At 37.4% G+C, this 17,105-nt stretch overlaps 2 protein-coding genes across 3 annotated transcripts in view; one reads left to right on the top strand and one right to left on the bottom strand.

The window, feature by feature from the left end:
- The window catches only part of LIPC (lipase C, hepatic type), a 38,454-nt gene extending 26,521 nt beyond the window's left edge, over positions 1 to 11,933 (top strand). For both annotated transcript variants that reach the window (XM_065733804.1, XM_065733805.1), the window contains 6 exons: positions 1,488 to 1,605; positions 3,572 to 3,805; positions 5,174 to 5,416; positions 8,465 to 8,585; positions 9,281 to 9,499; positions 11,017 to 11,933. In XM_065733804.1, the coding sequence (XP_065589876.1) occupies positions 1,488 to 1,605; positions 3,572 to 3,805; positions 5,174 to 5,416; positions 8,465 to 8,585; positions 9,281 to 9,499; positions 11,017 to 11,122 (1,041 nt within the window). In that variant the 3' untranslated portion in view covers positions 11,123 to 11,933. The remainder of the gene's footprint in view (positions 1 to 1,487; positions 1,606 to 3,571; positions 3,806 to 5,173; positions 5,417 to 8,464; positions 8,586 to 9,280; positions 9,500 to 11,016) is intronic.
- A 2,602-nt stretch (positions 11,934 to 14,535) lies between these two features.
- ADAM10 (ADAM metallopeptidase domain 10) overlaps positions 14,536 to 17,105 on the bottom strand; it is a 42,682-nt gene continuing 40,112 nt past the window's right edge. The window contains exon 16 of the mRNA XM_065733790.1: positions 14,536 to 16,738. Within this exon, the coding sequence (XP_065589862.1) occupies positions 16,644 to 16,738 (95 nt within the window). The 3' untranslated portion in view covers positions 14,536 to 16,643. The remainder of the gene's footprint in view (positions 16,739 to 17,105) is intronic.

The raw sequence follows: 17,105 nt of genomic DNA, 5'->3' as shown, positions 1-17,105 counted from the left end.
AATCAAATGGTGCACACACCACACTGTCAACAAATTAGTCTCTGATTCCTCCAGTGTCAGCAAAGAAAATTAATAAACCTAGACTTGAAAAAGTGATTCCTTGCTACAGCATTGTAGCTAGCTTCACTTGGAGGAAATTCTTCACCCAAAGAGTGGTGAGGCACAGGCACAGGCTGCCCAGAGGAGCTGTGGATGCCCCATCCCTGGAGGTACTCAAGGCCAGGTTGGATGGGCCCTGCACTGCCTAAGCTGGCAGGTGGCAACCAGCCCACAGCAGGGGGTTGGGACTGGATGATGTTTCCTTCCAACCCAAGCCATTATGTGATTCTATCACATATTCCTGGATTTAAACATGCCATAACTTTTCATAGAATCCAATTGAAAATGTTGTAAAAAAATGTTGTAAAAAAGTAGTAAACTTTCATTCAATTGACAAAGACCCATCATGAGTTTAACAATGCAAAACAACCTTCATTCCATCTACCATAGCAATCTTTCCACTGTGCTTCTTATTTGATGCATCTTCAGTGGATGTAAGAAAAGCTTAAAGCACTGTGAAATATTTAAATTAATAATGAAGATTAAGTATTAGCCATCCTATTCCAAGAATTAACAGGGCATGATCAATAACAGTCTCAGCAACAGCCATCACAATAACATCTGCCAAGAAAGTTGTTTCAGATATTCTAGTCTCTAAGAGCAGCCTTTTCCTCAAAAGAAGGTTGCCAGCTTTTACTTCATCTTCAAATTGGATAGGTCACAAAACTGCAAACTCACTCTATTGGGATTGGCAATATCCACAGTGAAATTAAGAGTCTTGACTTTCTTGCAAGAAAACTATTAACGCAATTTTCTTTACAAGTCGTGTAAGCTTAGATTAGGTGAAAAGTATAAGATATTATATGCTGATTAGGCAGAAAAAAGGGCCAGAGGCCAATTCTGCCTCAGAAGGTTTGTTTCCGATCAGATAGAGTTCTTTAAAATAATCAGGCCAATAAACATAATCACCGTATCACTTAACATGTCTGATCAATGTTGAGATACTTCTGTTTGTGTTAATATCCCAGGGAAAAGAAGCAATTGTTTCTATAAATGATTGCTTCATATTGGATAGAAAGGACAGATATCCAGGTTGTAGTCATAGGAAACTCAAACGTGTATGAAAGGCAATGCACATTTGCATCACTTCCAACAAACAGTAACAAAACTCCTGCTATTTCAGTGGATGGTTTTCTTGAGCACATCACAGAAGTCCCAGTGCCCAGATGTATGGGATGGGATTTTCCTGATGCAAGTAAAGGAAGCAAGGAATGACGCTCAGCCAGCAAAGAAATTTAGTGCATGATCCAAGCACTTCATTTCACCTTCAGCATCAACACAGATACACATTTCTTGTGTTACAACTCACAGTATTCCCTGCTTGCAGTTAAGCACTAGTTTGATGGTTGCATTCTCTGCATCTAAATTAAACAACTGTTATCTTCCAGGAATCCATTCAATTTTCCAGGAGCAATGTTCATCTAATTGGGTACAGCCTAGGAGCTCACGTTTCAGGGTTTGCCGGTAGTTACATCAGTGGTACAAAAAAGATTGGAAGAATTACAGGTAAAAAGATTGTTTTGATAAATGTAACACCCAACTGATTTATTTTCCTACATTATGCAGACATTTAACACATCAGTTCAGATTAGAACTAAGAACTCCTCATTTCTATTTTTATTAATCACAACAACTGCTGGAATTTTAACAAAAGCTGGTGGCCAAGGTTTGCAACTAATTTATTATGCCTTTTCCCTGCCCTAGCTAAATATATTTGAATGCAGTCTCCTTTTCAGACGGCATCCTCTTCAAAGCTAAAATATTCATGTGTATGGGCAACTTAATCCACCTGCATAATATCTTTAAATACAATGAGACTATACAGTGGAAAGCCATTTACAACCGTACGCACTGTAAGTTCCAACTTGTGTGTGTTTTGAGAGAAGATTTAAGAAGGTAAAGTACAACTCTATTTTAATAAATGAAAAATTGTAGACAAATCTACCATGCCTTTAAAGGTAGGCTCACTGTTTCAAGATACAATGCTGGAAGAGACCAGACACATGTTAATTTGTACATAAGAAAAAGGAAAAAAAAATAAATATCAAACAAACAAACAAAATCCCTCATACACCACACCACCAAAACAAAAAAATATTATCCAAAGTTTTGATCAAACCAATAATCCTGCAGAGGTTATCTGGAGGATAAGATCCTGAGTATCTCCCTGAAACAAATCTCTTTTGCATTATTGGGTCTTATGAACTTATAAAATCTGCCATTCTGTTCCTGCATGACCAAGACCAAATCTACACATTGTCTGAAGTCCAAATGGATGCCCTTCCTAGTGTTTGCCATTACAGATAAAGAATTAGAGATAAGGTAAACATCACCTTCCACCCACCCTTGGCTATACTCAGTGCTCTCACCTCCAGTTCCACTTGCTTTCCCCAGCTCTCTGTGTGTCACCTTGAATCGTTCCCAGTTGTGGTCTTGGATTCATGACCACATACCACAGTCCCCTACTTAATCAATTCACGTGATAGTGCCTGCATGGCAAGAAGCTCATTTCACATGACACATCTCAATATTGACACCTGTGTATGCACCAAAGGATTTCAGCTCCTTACCACTACTTATTCAAATCACATTAATACATCAAACCTTGATAATGGACAGGCAAAAAGATTAAGACACATTTATTGTCCACCAACTTCATGGACTCTTTAACAAAAATTATTCAGTCTTGTAACAGTAAGCTCAAAAAATTCATACTGACACAACCTATTAAAAGGAAAAGGCACGCCTTCAAGGTGACATCCTTGTCATCCTACTTGAAGCCTCTGCTATGAGTCTTGTCCAGTTACATATATGCAACTACATCAGTCCATAACAGTAACCTAAGAACCTGACATTTCAGAAACTCATCCTCCAAGCCAAACAGCAGCTTTAAACTGTGCAGAAAGTATTTTTCCAGCAATCAGTTTCCAAGAAGGGTATTATACAAAAGTGCCCAGCAAATTAAAAACAATCTGCATAACTGGAGTATTATTTTTCTGAGTACTGCAGCAATTTGAAAATCATTATACACAGCATCTATGAATCTGTGAAGTGAGGCTTTAAAAATTACAAGTCTCAAATGTAGGCTAAAAGTCAACTTTGTTGTAGGACTGCAGTTTTCAAAAGCACCTCTGAAACTCATGACCTCTGGAGTATCAAAGAACAAAATTAAGTAAACATCTCTCAAAAGACAAAGCAGTAGTGAGCTTGGCTTGTCTATAACAAACACATCTATCTCAGTCTGTGTCCTTGAGCGTATAGCAGTTCCTGTTTATTACGTCTGTATTTACTTTTGCTGTATCCATGTACCCTCTGCAGTGCAAGTGTTCTTAGCATTGTTTCTGTCAGTGAAAGACCTTGTAAATTTCCAGTCCTGTATATTTTTAAATATTTATCAGACATTTTTCTCAAAACAGTAGAAGAAATGCCCATCTACACCGTATCACAATTGGATTGTTTGCTTTGGTTGCAGGCCTTGACCCTGCTGGCCCCTTGTTTGAAGGAATGTCACCAACAGACCGTTTATCTCCAGATGATGCAAACTTCGTAGATGCAATTCATACGTTCACTAAACAGCACATGGGTCTCAGTGTTGGCATCAAACAGCCTGTGGCCCATTTCGATTTTTATCCCAATGGAGGCACCTTTCAGCCTGGCTGTCACTTCATGCATGTGTATAACCACATTGCACAATATGGGATCACGGGTAAGAACAAATGGGACAGTAAGGGCAGCAGTACTGATAGTTATCTCTGGGAAGCTACACAGATCCATAGTGTTAAAACAGCATCAAATGGGAGAGCATTATCCTCTACTACAAACAAAAACGTTTCTTTTGCAGAAATTGGTTACAGATTTTTACATATATTGAGCTCAAATCATTCTTACTGACTAATAAGGAATTCGGCTGCCTAGCACTTCTGAAAACAAGGCCACGAGTATGCTGCTGTCAAGAACTTGTGAATAATTTTCAAAGGTATTCGTCTTGGTGGTAGAGGAAACAAGAAAAAAAATTAATAAAGTCAGATTAATCTAGTGTGCAGTTAGTTATTTCAAATCAAACAAAACACAAAGCTGTACTACTCACTTTTCCCCAAGTCACCATCCTTCACCTGCACAGCGGGTGGTGCTCCCTCTGGGACTTCACTGCCAATATTCCATCCTGGTTTTACACATGAAGAAGTTCCAAAGTACCTAAATATAAATGTACAGAGACTAATGCAACATACTGAGAAAAGATAAAGGTACTAATGCACAGTGTCAGCCAGAACTGTTAACTAAAAAAACAAACAAACAAGAGTGTTGTTCACTCATATTGTTCTGCAAAACATTTCTCAGCTATCACTACACTACGTAAAATTAGGTATTACTTCTTAGCAAACAATTCATGACATTGTATAGAAATCTTACCAGTGAAGACATGTAAGAACAGTCCACTGTGGTACAGTCAAGAAGAAAATAACTTCCATAATTTGATTTGAAAATTTTTAAAGTAAAATTTTCTTTTAGAAAAGGAGAGAAAAGGCGAGAAAAAGCATTCATCTTAAAAGCACATCTATGTACTTAGCAAATTTTAGATATTTCATAAATTTTTGATGCCTTTTCCTCTAGTTGTAGCTGAAAACAAAATTCAACATTAAAGACTGTTAACTCTGATGGGAACAAAATATGATGTTACGTAAACATCTGAAAGTCAACAGTGTTCAGCCACTCAGAATAAGACAGCAGTCTTGAGTACAGCATGATCTGAAAGGCTGCATGTAGCCTCACATCACATTTCATAGTTAACTTATTAGTCAGGACAGTGTAATCAAGGTTCATATTTACAGTCTTGTACAGGGAGGCTTAACAAATATAAGCAGCAAATTATTGAGTTTTATCAGCACGTGCGTTCAGCCAAACTATTTTGGATGATCCCAAAAGTACGTTGCTACATGAAGGATTTCTGAGACAAAAATCATGACATTTCAGTGGAAAGAGGGATGGGGGGAAGCACAGTAACTTACACAGTTGGCCACACTGTAGCTGGAACAGTAAAAAAGGAATGACAAAAGTACTGTTTGTGTATTTTCAGGTATCACACAAACTGTGAAATGTGCCCACGAGAGATCAGTTCACCTGTTCATTGACTCCCTTCTTCACAATGACAAGCAAAGCACAGCGTACTGGTGCAACGACATCAACACTTTTGACAGAGGATTGTGTCTCAGCTGTAGGAAGAACCGGTGCAACACCCTGGGCTACAACATCAGGGAGGAGCCGCTCCCAAAAAGTAGAAGACTCTTTCTGAAAACAAGGGCACGTATGCCTTTCAAAGGTTTGTGGGAGCGTTTGTTACAGTCTCCGCATTGATTATGAAATGTGGAAATGAGTCTAGGCTTTGTGATCCTGTTTATTTGTCTATTAGAGCTTGAAAACCTGCGGGAATAATGTATTTGCAGAGACAGTGAGGGACCCTGGCAGGCTTGCCTTGGTCTGAGCCTCAGGACTGCACAGGGCCATGGCTGATAGGAGCTTCCTACAGCTGCCCTGCGTCAGTGCCACAGCAGCAGCAGGTGTGCGGCCAGGCCAAAGCAGCAGCACAGTTGCTCTGGGAGGCCTGTAAAGCCTCACGTTCCAAATTTGCCCACATTTTCTCTGTAGTTTGTCTGCAGGTAACTTATTACTACACACAAATTGTGACTTTTCATCCAGGGGACAAGAGAATCGTATGGACTTTTACAGGCCAGAACGTGGCACTAAAATAAATCCTGAGCGAAACCTGTTGCAGACGCCTCTTCTCCCCTCACTCTGGTGGATCAAGATCCCACCGTGAACACTGAGCACACTCACTGTAAATTACGGCAGCTGAACATGCAAAGTGGTTTGCAGGACCTCACGCCCAAACTCGGCCTCATGGCGGCTGCAGCTCCTCACAGGAGGGAGGCAGCGCTGAGCTCTGCTCTCTGGGGACAGTGACAGGCCCCGAGGGAACGGTGTGGAGCTCCGATGGGATCACTTGGGGATCCTACGATTCTTCCCACTCATGCAGCTGTGAAGTACACCACAATGGCTACGGAGAAGTCTGCTTGGCCCTGCAGAACAGCCAGGTCACCATCAGAATGGGGAGCGTGCACCGTGCTGATGACACCAGGCCTGCCACATGCAGACACTGGGCACAGAAATAACACCCAGTGCTGCTTCCTTCCCTGGACATGGAGACAGTTCATCACAAGCTGCAAACTGCGTCCCATTGGCATTGGTTTTGATTTTAAACACGTCACATTTTTATGCTTGAAAATGGCCTTCCTTTAAGAAAGAAAACTTGTTGGCACATACTCAAATAATAACGCTCATACAATGATTTCCTTCCATAACAGTTCCAAAACAAAGCAGCTCCAGTGGAAGGATGTGTATGAAGTGATCTTTATAACATTCTTAAAAGAAATGTTTGAAGATCATGAGAGAAGACCAAACAGAGGAAATCTGAGGAACTCAGCATTAAAGTTTCACAACGCTCTGTATTTCTTTATGAAGTCAGACATTTTTCAACTTATATTCTGGAGCATACAAATAAAAAAGCAATTGCTACAACGAATTTAACATTATAATAAAGTCATGATGAGACCCTGAGCCAACCAAAGTTTTTTTATATAAACATGCTCATCTTTCTCCTTTGAGTATCATAAGCACTTCACAAGACTGGGCTTCATAAGAACACTCAACTTTTACAAGAAGAGAAAACCCAGAGCAAGACAGGATCGCAATAAGTGATTTGCAAACAAACCTTTCTGCACACTTTCTGGCAGGCAGCAAAGAACTGGTCATTTTGCCTTCTGATAAGTGGCAACTTTTCAAAAGATAAAAAAAATATGTTCTTTAACATACAGTAAGTATGAAACAGCAAAAAGATACAGCTTTTCTAGCAAATAGATTCCATTGGGAAAGCTCAGAGCTGCACAAGGGTCTGCCTGTGCATAGACAGGAAAAAATACAGGGCAGTGGAAGCACTAGCTGTGAAGCCTGGAGCAGGTGATTTTGACCATCTTTCCTCTCAAAAGCATTTATAATGCAATATATAGAGTGCAAAATGTTTAGCAGAACAGCTTCCCATGTGTAGTTTTACCACACTGCAAGGATAAATATCACCACCTATTAATTCTCCCAAGTACTTTCTGGTATTTGTCAATAAAAATGACTTAGGGCTTCATTCTTAACGTCTAAATCTAACAGGTGTGGGCAAGGAAGCAGTTTGCAGAGGGGAAAACCACATTCCACACCACAGAGGTGTTTCAGAGCTGACTAACAACACTTTGCTTTAGAAATCTCCATTGTCATTGTATGTCTGGTTTTATTTGTACGTGTTTGTCAATATATAACAGTGATGAATTAGAGCTACAAATAGCATGTCTTGATAAATGGTGTGTAAAATGCAGCTATGGTTCCTAAACGTTTCAGAAAATAATGGATCTGATGCTGACGTCAAAAGTTGTTGAAGAGCCACTACACTTAAGTATTCTCAAGCTGAAAATACCTAAGCAGCATTATCACCCAACAGTAACTTTTCCATAATATATTTAAGTGGCTACAGCCAGAGCTTTTTTTTTTGGTAGAGTCACGAGACAGAAAAGAGTTGGACATTCAAAACTAGATGAAAATATCTGAGTACACAAGGCCTCTAACTGTTTTTTTGTTTGTTTCTTGTATTTCTCTAAATGCCAAACAGCTCGTAATCAGTACAGCGATGATTCCTTAGTCATTCTTACTTTTCAGAAGCATGCCATTACCTAAGTTCAAAGACTTTCCTGAACACAATTCTTGGAGAAACCACCAAACCTCAAAGCACTAATGACATCTTCCTTAAAGTAACGTGAATGAACAAAGTCATATTACTAACAGATGCATATTAAGCACAATGCTTCATTATGCAGCCAAGAAAAGTCTTCTGTTCTGCAAGATTATTTTCTAACCAGAGAAAAAGCCCAACAACATCTGATATGGTCTTCAGACTTTGTTGTACACTTCCATACATGTCCAGTCATAAGGATTCCTCTGTTGGTTGTACAGAGCTTGGCAGACATTCTAACAGTTAAATTTCAGAAGAATAAAAACATTTCCCATAGTATTTTATCCTATAAATGGAACTCTGCCCAGGTTACCTTCCTTCCCTGTGTAATCCTTTTAAAAAGAGCAGTAGGACCCCCAAACTCTAATGCAACACATCAGTGATAAAAAAACAACTATGCTTTAATTGTAATAAATTCATTTTTTAATAAAATGGAAGCATCAGTAAAGTTCCTGCTTTGAAAGACAAGTATTTTTTCTGAGAAATCTATTATTCCTTTGACCATTCATTTTATCACTCTATAAATTGTTCCTTTCACAGTTTATCATTATCAGTTCAAGATCCACTTCATAAATGAAATCCAAGGCAAGAAGATAGACCCAACTTTTACCATGTCTCTGACAGGCACTAAGGAGGATGCTAAAAACCTGCCCATCACGCTGTGAGTACTGACATTACACATCACTGTATGAGTAAGAAAAAAAAAAGTGCCAGTTTACCATGTCACTTGGATAACCAAGCTGTGACTGACTTGGTTTACTATGGGTAATTGGAGGTGATCCAGAAGATGCCCTCTCTTCACCCACACTCCCTAAGAATTATGAATTTTTACATTATTCATACAATTCTTCTATGAAAGGTCTCTCAAACAAAACGAATACTCTTGGAAGTTTCTCTTAAGATTTGGTATTTTGTTCACTTTGGTCCATCCCAAAACTGACACAGGGCAGCAATTAATTAAAACAAAATGAAGCAACTGTAATTAAAGAAATTTGGCTGTTTCTCATGATGGATCTGCTATTGGCATTGTCAAAAGCAAAGGCAGTGTCGGTCAGTCTTTGCTCTAGCAGACAGAAGACACAACGTAAGACAGTATTATGGGACACCTCTTTTGCTATAAGAAACCACCGGTACCTTCCTAGCTATCCAAGTTTCTCCTAACTTCTGTCTTTCCTTTGTGTTATATTCCACTACTTTACTCACCTAGAGGAAGAGTATGGCACAGACAGTAATGTTCTCCCTGGAGATGAGGGAGGAAACAGTTCTTCCTTTGATTTAAAATAGCATATTTATTTTTCTAATAAACTTCAATTCATAATAATCTAGATAGCATTCTTCTGTTTCTGATTTTGGCAGAGTTGAAGGAATTAATGGGAATAAAACCTCCTCTTTCCTCATCACACTGGACACTGATATTGGTGAGCTACTAATGATCAAGTTTAAATGGGAAGGAACTGCAGTTTGGAAAAATATCTGGGACAAGTTTCAAACCATAATACCATGGACAAAAGGCAATCGTGGACCAGGGCTCATTGTGAAGACGATAAGAGTGAAAGCAGGGGAAACACAGCAAAAGTAAGTGCAATGAAAAGAACATTTTCCTGTAATAAGCCAGACACTTAGCAACCAGGTTCTCCTAGCTTTTATACAATGATCTGAGTCACTGTACTCAAACCAGTTGAGTTTATCCACATGCAAGGTCTGTCATTTTATTATTTTTTAATATTTGTCTCAGATCACAGTGCATGATTTTGAAACGACCTCTGAGAAGGACTTTTGTTCCCAGGTCAAAAATGAATTTTGGGAAATCTTCTGACTTACTACTAACACTAACCTGAATTTAAGGCACCATTCCCCTGGGTAACAATGTTAGTGAAATTTGGGAAGAGAGGACAGACAAGGAGGTAGCAACAGATCCAAGGAAGAATTATAACAAGCAATGCCTTTTTTTTTTTGCTACAGAATACTGATATAGAATAGCATGTTTTTTTTTCTTGGAATGTGATTATCTCACTCTGTGAGACCACATGAAATTTCAAAGAAACAAATATAAAACAAAATAAAGATTGATTCAAACATTAAGGCCTTGAAAACTCAAAATCCTACTTGCATAAGTAAGACAATTCTCAATTACTGGCCTTTCAATATACACTGGTTATTTTGGAACTGGATCCACAGATCTGGGTGGTGGAGGTCTCTACACACAGTAAACACTATTAATACTCTTGAAGCTCCTTATTCAGACAGAAGTTGCAGCCAGAAGAAATAACAAAACTTGTAATTATTCCTACTGCTTTAATCCTTTGAGAATTTTTTTATGGAACATTTTAATTAATAAGAAAACCTTGCCTTACCTTGCAACTGTGGCACAGCCTCAGATGCTTTTCCTTGTTGAAGTTTCTCACCAGCACACCAGTGACAACTACTTGCAGCCTTCCTGTGGAACAGTACTTACAGTAGAGCTGCAGCTCCTTCATGCTAACAAAAAATGTCCACAAATTGAACAACTCAGAGGGGTGGAAGAGGAGGATCATAATTTATTTTTTTTGCCCTTTATGAAAATGTGTTTTGTAGACACTTTCTTGCCTAACCCAGCACTTTGCTCCTGCCATAAAAATAAATAAATAATTGGTTTCTGTAACATCTCCTGCTGGTCAGTACTGACCTAGCTGCCAAAACAAATTAATCCATGCAGTATAGGGCAAATTGGTGAGCACTTTAAAAAAAAGATTTTATATCTTGAGAAAAAAAAGTAATTGCATAGAATGGTATCATTAATACACAACAAGCCAATCACTAGTGATACACTATTCTGAACAGACTAGAAAAAGGGTAAATGGTGGGGAGTTCAGGAGGTATTTTCAGCTATCTTTATTCAGAAGTTTTTTTGCTGCAAGAAGAAGCAGGAGTTTTTGCCAAGACTTTAAAGGATAGTAAGCTCTATTTTCTTTCTGTACAATCTAGGACGTCACAGGAAGGTAAATACAGGAAAGATAAAGACAGTAAAAGCCAGTGTATTTAGGGTGCAATTTTTATACAGATGGCATCCCTAAAAGGTATTATTATGGTTACATGCTGTGTTTTCTCCCTAGGATGACATTTTGTTCTCAAAGCATTGACAGCATTCACCTTTATCCAGCCCAAGAGAAAACATTTGTGAGATGTGAAGATCGATTTCGGCAACAAGAAAGGAAGTGAGCAAGAAGAAAAACCAACTGCATACCAAAATATAATAAAAATAACACAATCTAGTAGGATGTTTGAAAAATACAAAGCTATGCTAAGCACAACTTTAAAAATTCGGATAGTTTCAGAGGTGATGAAGAGAATACATAAAAATGTAAATTCTGTGATGCAATGGGAAACTGAAAGGCACTTTGCTGATAGGCAAGCCTACTCTCAGTGATCAATGAGCAATTTTAGTGATAGCAACCATTTATTTTAAATTAGTTGAAGTTCAAAATAATGCTTGCTTGCTGGAAATCAGAACACTACTATTTGAAATAATCATTGATACGGATCTTTGAAAGGAGTTTCATTTCCAATTAAATACTTTGAAATACTGAGTATCCATTGAATATTTCCTACATTATTTCATAGTGAAGATGGAGTTCAACAGTAAAGAAACTCTGAAATAGGTAACATCATCAACAAAAAGTCTGAATTCCTGACTTTCAGAACCTAGAATACATCTCAATGTATAGAACACTTGAGCTATCCCTTATAACTATGTGGCATGGAAAATAACTATATCACCCCCAAAAAGCTATGCCTTATTGGAAAATGCTCTGCCATTTAACTGTTTTAGAGTACCAACTTAAATTAATAGTAATTTAGTAATGATTAATGTACTACTCACAACTGTGGCACAAAGTTCTGTTAACTTTCATATGAAAATCATATTTACTTGTTCATGTAACACTTGAGATTTTAACATTTAAAATTCTTTAATAGCAGACCTTAGTATCATTTTAGACTGTATTAATAAATGAAAATGGTAAAACTCTTACCTCAGTGCATATAAATAAATCTAAAAAGTGCTAACATACAAAATTCCATTGTTTCCTATATCAGAATATAAACTTCATAAGCAAACACTAACATCATTAGCCATGTTTTATGCTTACAGGAGAGCATAAGTAAAATAAGCAGAAATTAAGTAGAAATAAGTAGAAAGTATTTCATTTGTCCCTTAATAACTGTAAGTACAGTAGACATTAACAATGATGTTTCTATTACTATTCTGAATGCATTTGTTCTAAACACTCTCTAAATTGGAAATGTAAAATAAGTCACAAGAACTGATACCATACCAAGATACTGAAGGAAATGTAGAATCAAAATATGCAAACGTTACCAGGATTGAAGTGAGAATGATTTTAAAAGCATGACAAATGCATGAGCAGGGCAGAACCAGCAATCCTGCAAGCAGTGAACCTTCAGAAGCGAACGTAGACATCTTTGCTCATCATTCAGAATAGTCACTCCTAACTTTTAAAAGCTGTTTTCAGTAGGTAAAATCCATAGAAGTAAACAGTTATAAATAATACTGAAAAAGAAAAGATGAAATAAAGACCTCATAAAAAGCACTTAGGCTGGTGAGACAGCTTCTAATGAGAGTTTTATGATGTGAAACACACATTATCACAGCCTTTGAAGTCGTGATTTTCCTGTAGCCACACACCCTTTCACGCTTAAGACACATTTCAGGCAGTAAAATTAGATTTTAATAGCACTACTACTTACTTGGTAAGAAGGTCGATAAAGGGATCTTAAATGTAGAAAGAAATTTCAAAGCATTAGTCCAGGAAAAGCAGGTGAAGAAAAGTCAAGCACGTCTACTGTGTGCTGCAGCCCAAATAACAGGGATACTGCAGTCTGGGGACTTCTCAAGTTTCTGGGGAAAAAACATCCTTCAGTTCAAGTGTAAATAAGCAGGGATCTCCTCAGGTAACACGCTTTGGAAACTTATCGTCAGTCAAACAGATAAAATAAGGGAACATCCAATATTTAAGCTCTTGAAGATACGAATAAATCTTTTCTGATGACATTTTTCAGAATTTAAATGTGCAAACCAGTCACGTCCCAAATAAATCCTGTATTTTTGATAGCTGTTAGACTAATTTCTGATGTCACAATAACAAAGCCTGTGGCAGCATATGCCAGCTGCCTGACAATGCCAGAAAACAATATCGAGCTTACACCTATGAGTCCAATAGGATACAGCAGTGCCTCACCTTGTGCTCACTCAGACTGTTCCTGGATCACTCCAGACAACTGAACTGAGACCCTGAAAGACATCCGAAGTCTGCTCCTGTCAGAGGAAGCCCAGCTTAGACTAACATCAAGAGTGCTGAGCTTTCCATCACCTGTGGTGCAATGAGCTGCCAATGTGAAATCTGAGGTAAAAATCCCTGCTCTGTTCTCTCCCCTCCCCCCAAAAAAAGCAATACTGAAACATTAATTAAAACTACATCACCAACTTCTAATCTGTCTGTTTTAAATAAAATAAAGCTCTGTGGTTTAGGAGGAGTCTGTGATGGCCTTCTCACATTCCTACCATTCAGACTACTCATGCTTCTACACCCAGCAGTGGTGTTCCATGAATAAAATGTTAAGAAATACAATTAACCAAGATTTATTAGGTCAAGTAATAGTTTAAAAAAACAGCTACTTATATACTCATTGGTTTCCTCTAAACACATTTTAAAATATCCACATTTTATATGCTTAGGTATTATTCCACTGCTTCGACTTGAATTCTCAGAAATGTAAAATCTATTTATTAGGTAACCATGATGAAGGGATCTACTCCAACCAATTATTTCATTACCTTTTGCTATAACAGTGCTACTTAGCTATAAAGGGAAACATTCAAAACATCATAGGGAAAGCAAGCACTGTGAGAAAGGAACTCTGAATGTGCTTTGATTACATCAAAGCATATTCTGCTCAGTTAAGGAAACAGATGCCTAAGCAGACTATTCTCAACAAACACCCCTGAAGAGGAAGGACTAGCTGGAGAAGTTGGTGTTTAAAAGCCATCAGTTAAATCAACTTTACAGTCTAGAAGAAAACTGAAGTGCAACTTGAGAACACCTTGCAAAAAGATTTGATTTTTCTAGAAGTCTAATCCATTAACTGTGTGCTCGAATTATTCTACGTTAATTGGGGTATTCCTCCTCAAAAATACATTTATTTTGCAAATCATCATTTGCTAGCTATAGTGCCAGGCTTGGATAACCCAGGCAGGAGTACTTCGTTGCTATTTAACAGATGAAAGAGAGAGCTTTCAATCACTCGTACAATCACAGCAACAAAGGAAGGTTTTTAGAGAATTGCCTTAAAGAACACATGATTAAATGCAAGGGCAAATATTCTTAAGATGTGAAAATAGAGATGTGCTTGGAGAGTACACAGAGAGTGCAATTGCTCCTGAGTGCAACCGAACCGCCCCTTCATAGCAAAAGACAAAAAAAATGGTCTGTATACTCCTTTTTGCTTTCAGGGTTTAAAAAGTAAATGGATCTTCAAATGCTGATTTCATCAAGTCTATTTATTAATGCATTTCAAGTTTCAAAAAACCTTACATATCTTTGCACAATACTTCATTTTTATTTTTTATTTTATTTTTTTTCAATTTTAGTAAAAATTTCCAAAGTGAACAAAAAAGATACTGTATAAAACACAGTGGACATGAAATTGACAGTAGTATTCCATTGCCTTGAACTTTCTTCTTGATTTACCACATTTTGACTTGCAGTGGAGAGTTCAGTGCACGTTTCTCTTTTCAGAAAACATTTAACTTAGACTGAAAATAAAATAGGGCAGCGTTTGTCTGCCAAAATCCTACCACAGGATAACGTTACAGGCAAAAAATTTACATGTTCCAAAGTCTACCACACTCAAGAAGTTACTAAGAACTCTTGCTGAAGAAAAGTCACCATTTTAGAAATGCAAACCCACCTCCAATCTTTGCACAGTCTTAAAACAAAAGTATTTAAAATGATTTAAAAGCAACTACATACACTTCTATCTAGTTAAGATCATTTAGAATTATTTATATAGTCTATTGGACCAGGGTTTCATGTACAAAATTTGTCTCTAAACCATGTACAAAAAGCTGTATTTTGAAAAAGTCACCACATACTGTACAAGTTTACAAGGAAGAGATCCCATTATATTCAGTAATATTTTTGGCCTTGCTGGCTTGCGTCACATTATGAGAATGATTGTGTAAACCTTATACTCTTAAGAAAAAAAAGAACAAAAACAAACCAAATAAAGGAAGCCTGTCCAACCTTAGTAAATTTTCTCCTAAGCAAAGCCAGGAAAATTATAGCAATTTATGCCTCTAATTAGCTCGGTGCTTTTGGAAAACAAGCAATAAATATATCAAAAGCTTAAACATCTTGTAATGCCCCCCTTTCATCTCCTGCATAGCAGTAAGCACCTTAAGAAATCCTTTGTTTCCACTTTTAAAAATGCCAATTATTTACATTCGTAATAAAAACTTTGGAATGGGACGTTGTGCTGTTGAACTTCACTACTGTTATAAAATGTCTGGGAAAGTTGGTAGTCCTAACTACAGTTTTAACTCTGCCACAGTACGCTGCACAAATCACTACTTTAGTGGTAATCAACCAACAGCATCGTGCTGAAAAGTTACCCAAAAATCAGATAAATTAAAAAAAGAAAATCCACAGCTTTCCTTTCTTTCCTCACCCCTCAGAATCGTGAGCTCACCGTCGCGTAGGAATACAGAACATCCCGAATAAATTGGTTGCAAGTTTTAAAACAAGTTGAAAAACAGGCAGAATTTTCTACTAAAGCATGGAAAAAATTCATCTAACTATTCATCATTTAACTGAATAATCAGACAAATTAAAGACATTTATGTTGAGCTACAAGACATCAGACGTTTATATAAAAATTTGAAACATTCTGGTATTTGCAAAGTTTGCACAACACCTGCAGTATCTCTAGAAGACCTACCAATCTTGTATGCTATGTCTTAGCAGCTGTCTGATAAAAGATAAAATGAATGCTTGAAACAGCTTCGATCGTGATAAAAAGTTTGATTCAAAACTGCTGTGTAAAGCATCACAGGATCCTTGACCATTACACACCATCATCCTCTGTTATCCTGAGTATGTCAATTAAACAGTAATTTCTTCATTAATAGCGGAAAAGTTTTTATAATACAAAGAAACATCCATATTGCAATTCTCTTGTTTACAATTGCACACAAGTACGGGTGTAAGTTAGAAATACATGTCTGCATGTAACAATGTATATACATTGGCAAGTCATGTCTCCAATGCTGAGGTGGTCTAGCTTCCTAGCCTTGTCTGGCAGTTGAAAAATATATATATTTTCTCAATTCATGAATAAAAGTTTTACTACAGCCATATTTGCCTGCAAGTGAAGAAAATGCAGCAATGAAGAGCACAGGAGGGAGAAAGAATCATGATGCTCTAGGATTTTGTGCCACTAAATTAAAAGTATGCAAGAAAAACATTTCTCTTCTTTTTGAGCTGGAAGATTCACTCATCAAAAAAATTCACCATTCCCACTTGTTTTGAGGGCATATCATGCTTTTTTTTGTTTTTTCTTCAATTTTTGAGAGTTAGACTGGGGACAACGATTTATTAGGTTTTTCTTTGGAGTGAGTTTTCCCATTGTAGGCACTAGGAAGAACCAAGGCAAAAAGCTGCAGTCAATGTCTCATATGTCCCATCTGATAGCTCTCTCGGGGCCTCTGTCGCTGTGGTGGCTGAGCGGTTTGTGGCGGTCTCCTCCTTTTTAAAGTGCCTGTTTCAAAGAAAGGCACATTACTAAAACAAGTGCAAAAGAAGAAAAGACTACCAAGAGAAGATGCCCAACCCATAAAAGAGAAATATAATGACTCCTCTGAAAAGCTTCAGATTTAGACCTGCAATGTTTCAAACACATAATTAAATGCATACTGCATTTATAGAGTACTTTTTCTTATCTCAGTAGTAGTCCCTTGAACAGTCTAATTCTTATGAAATGTAGTATGGAATATAAAATGAAAGGCACTCTGAGACAGAAAGCCTTTTCAAAGTCTTTCTTTTGATATGCATATTAAATTACAGGGAAATAAGGAAAGAGTTCTATTTTCATCAGTTGTCCCCATGGCTTGAATTCCATTTCAAGT

This window comes from Cyrtonyx montezumae, unplaced genomic scaffold, assembly GCF_038088225.1.
Source record: "Cyrtonyx montezumae isolate F1298 unplaced genomic scaffold, pur_monq_1.0 scaffold_17, whole genome shotgun sequence".
Lineage (NCBI taxonomy): Eukaryota > Metazoa > Chordata > Aves > Galliformes > Odontophoridae > Cyrtonyx > Cyrtonyx montezumae.
The sequence above is the reverse complement of the archived record's forward strand: the minus strand, read 5'-3'. Positions and strand labels throughout refer to the sequence as shown.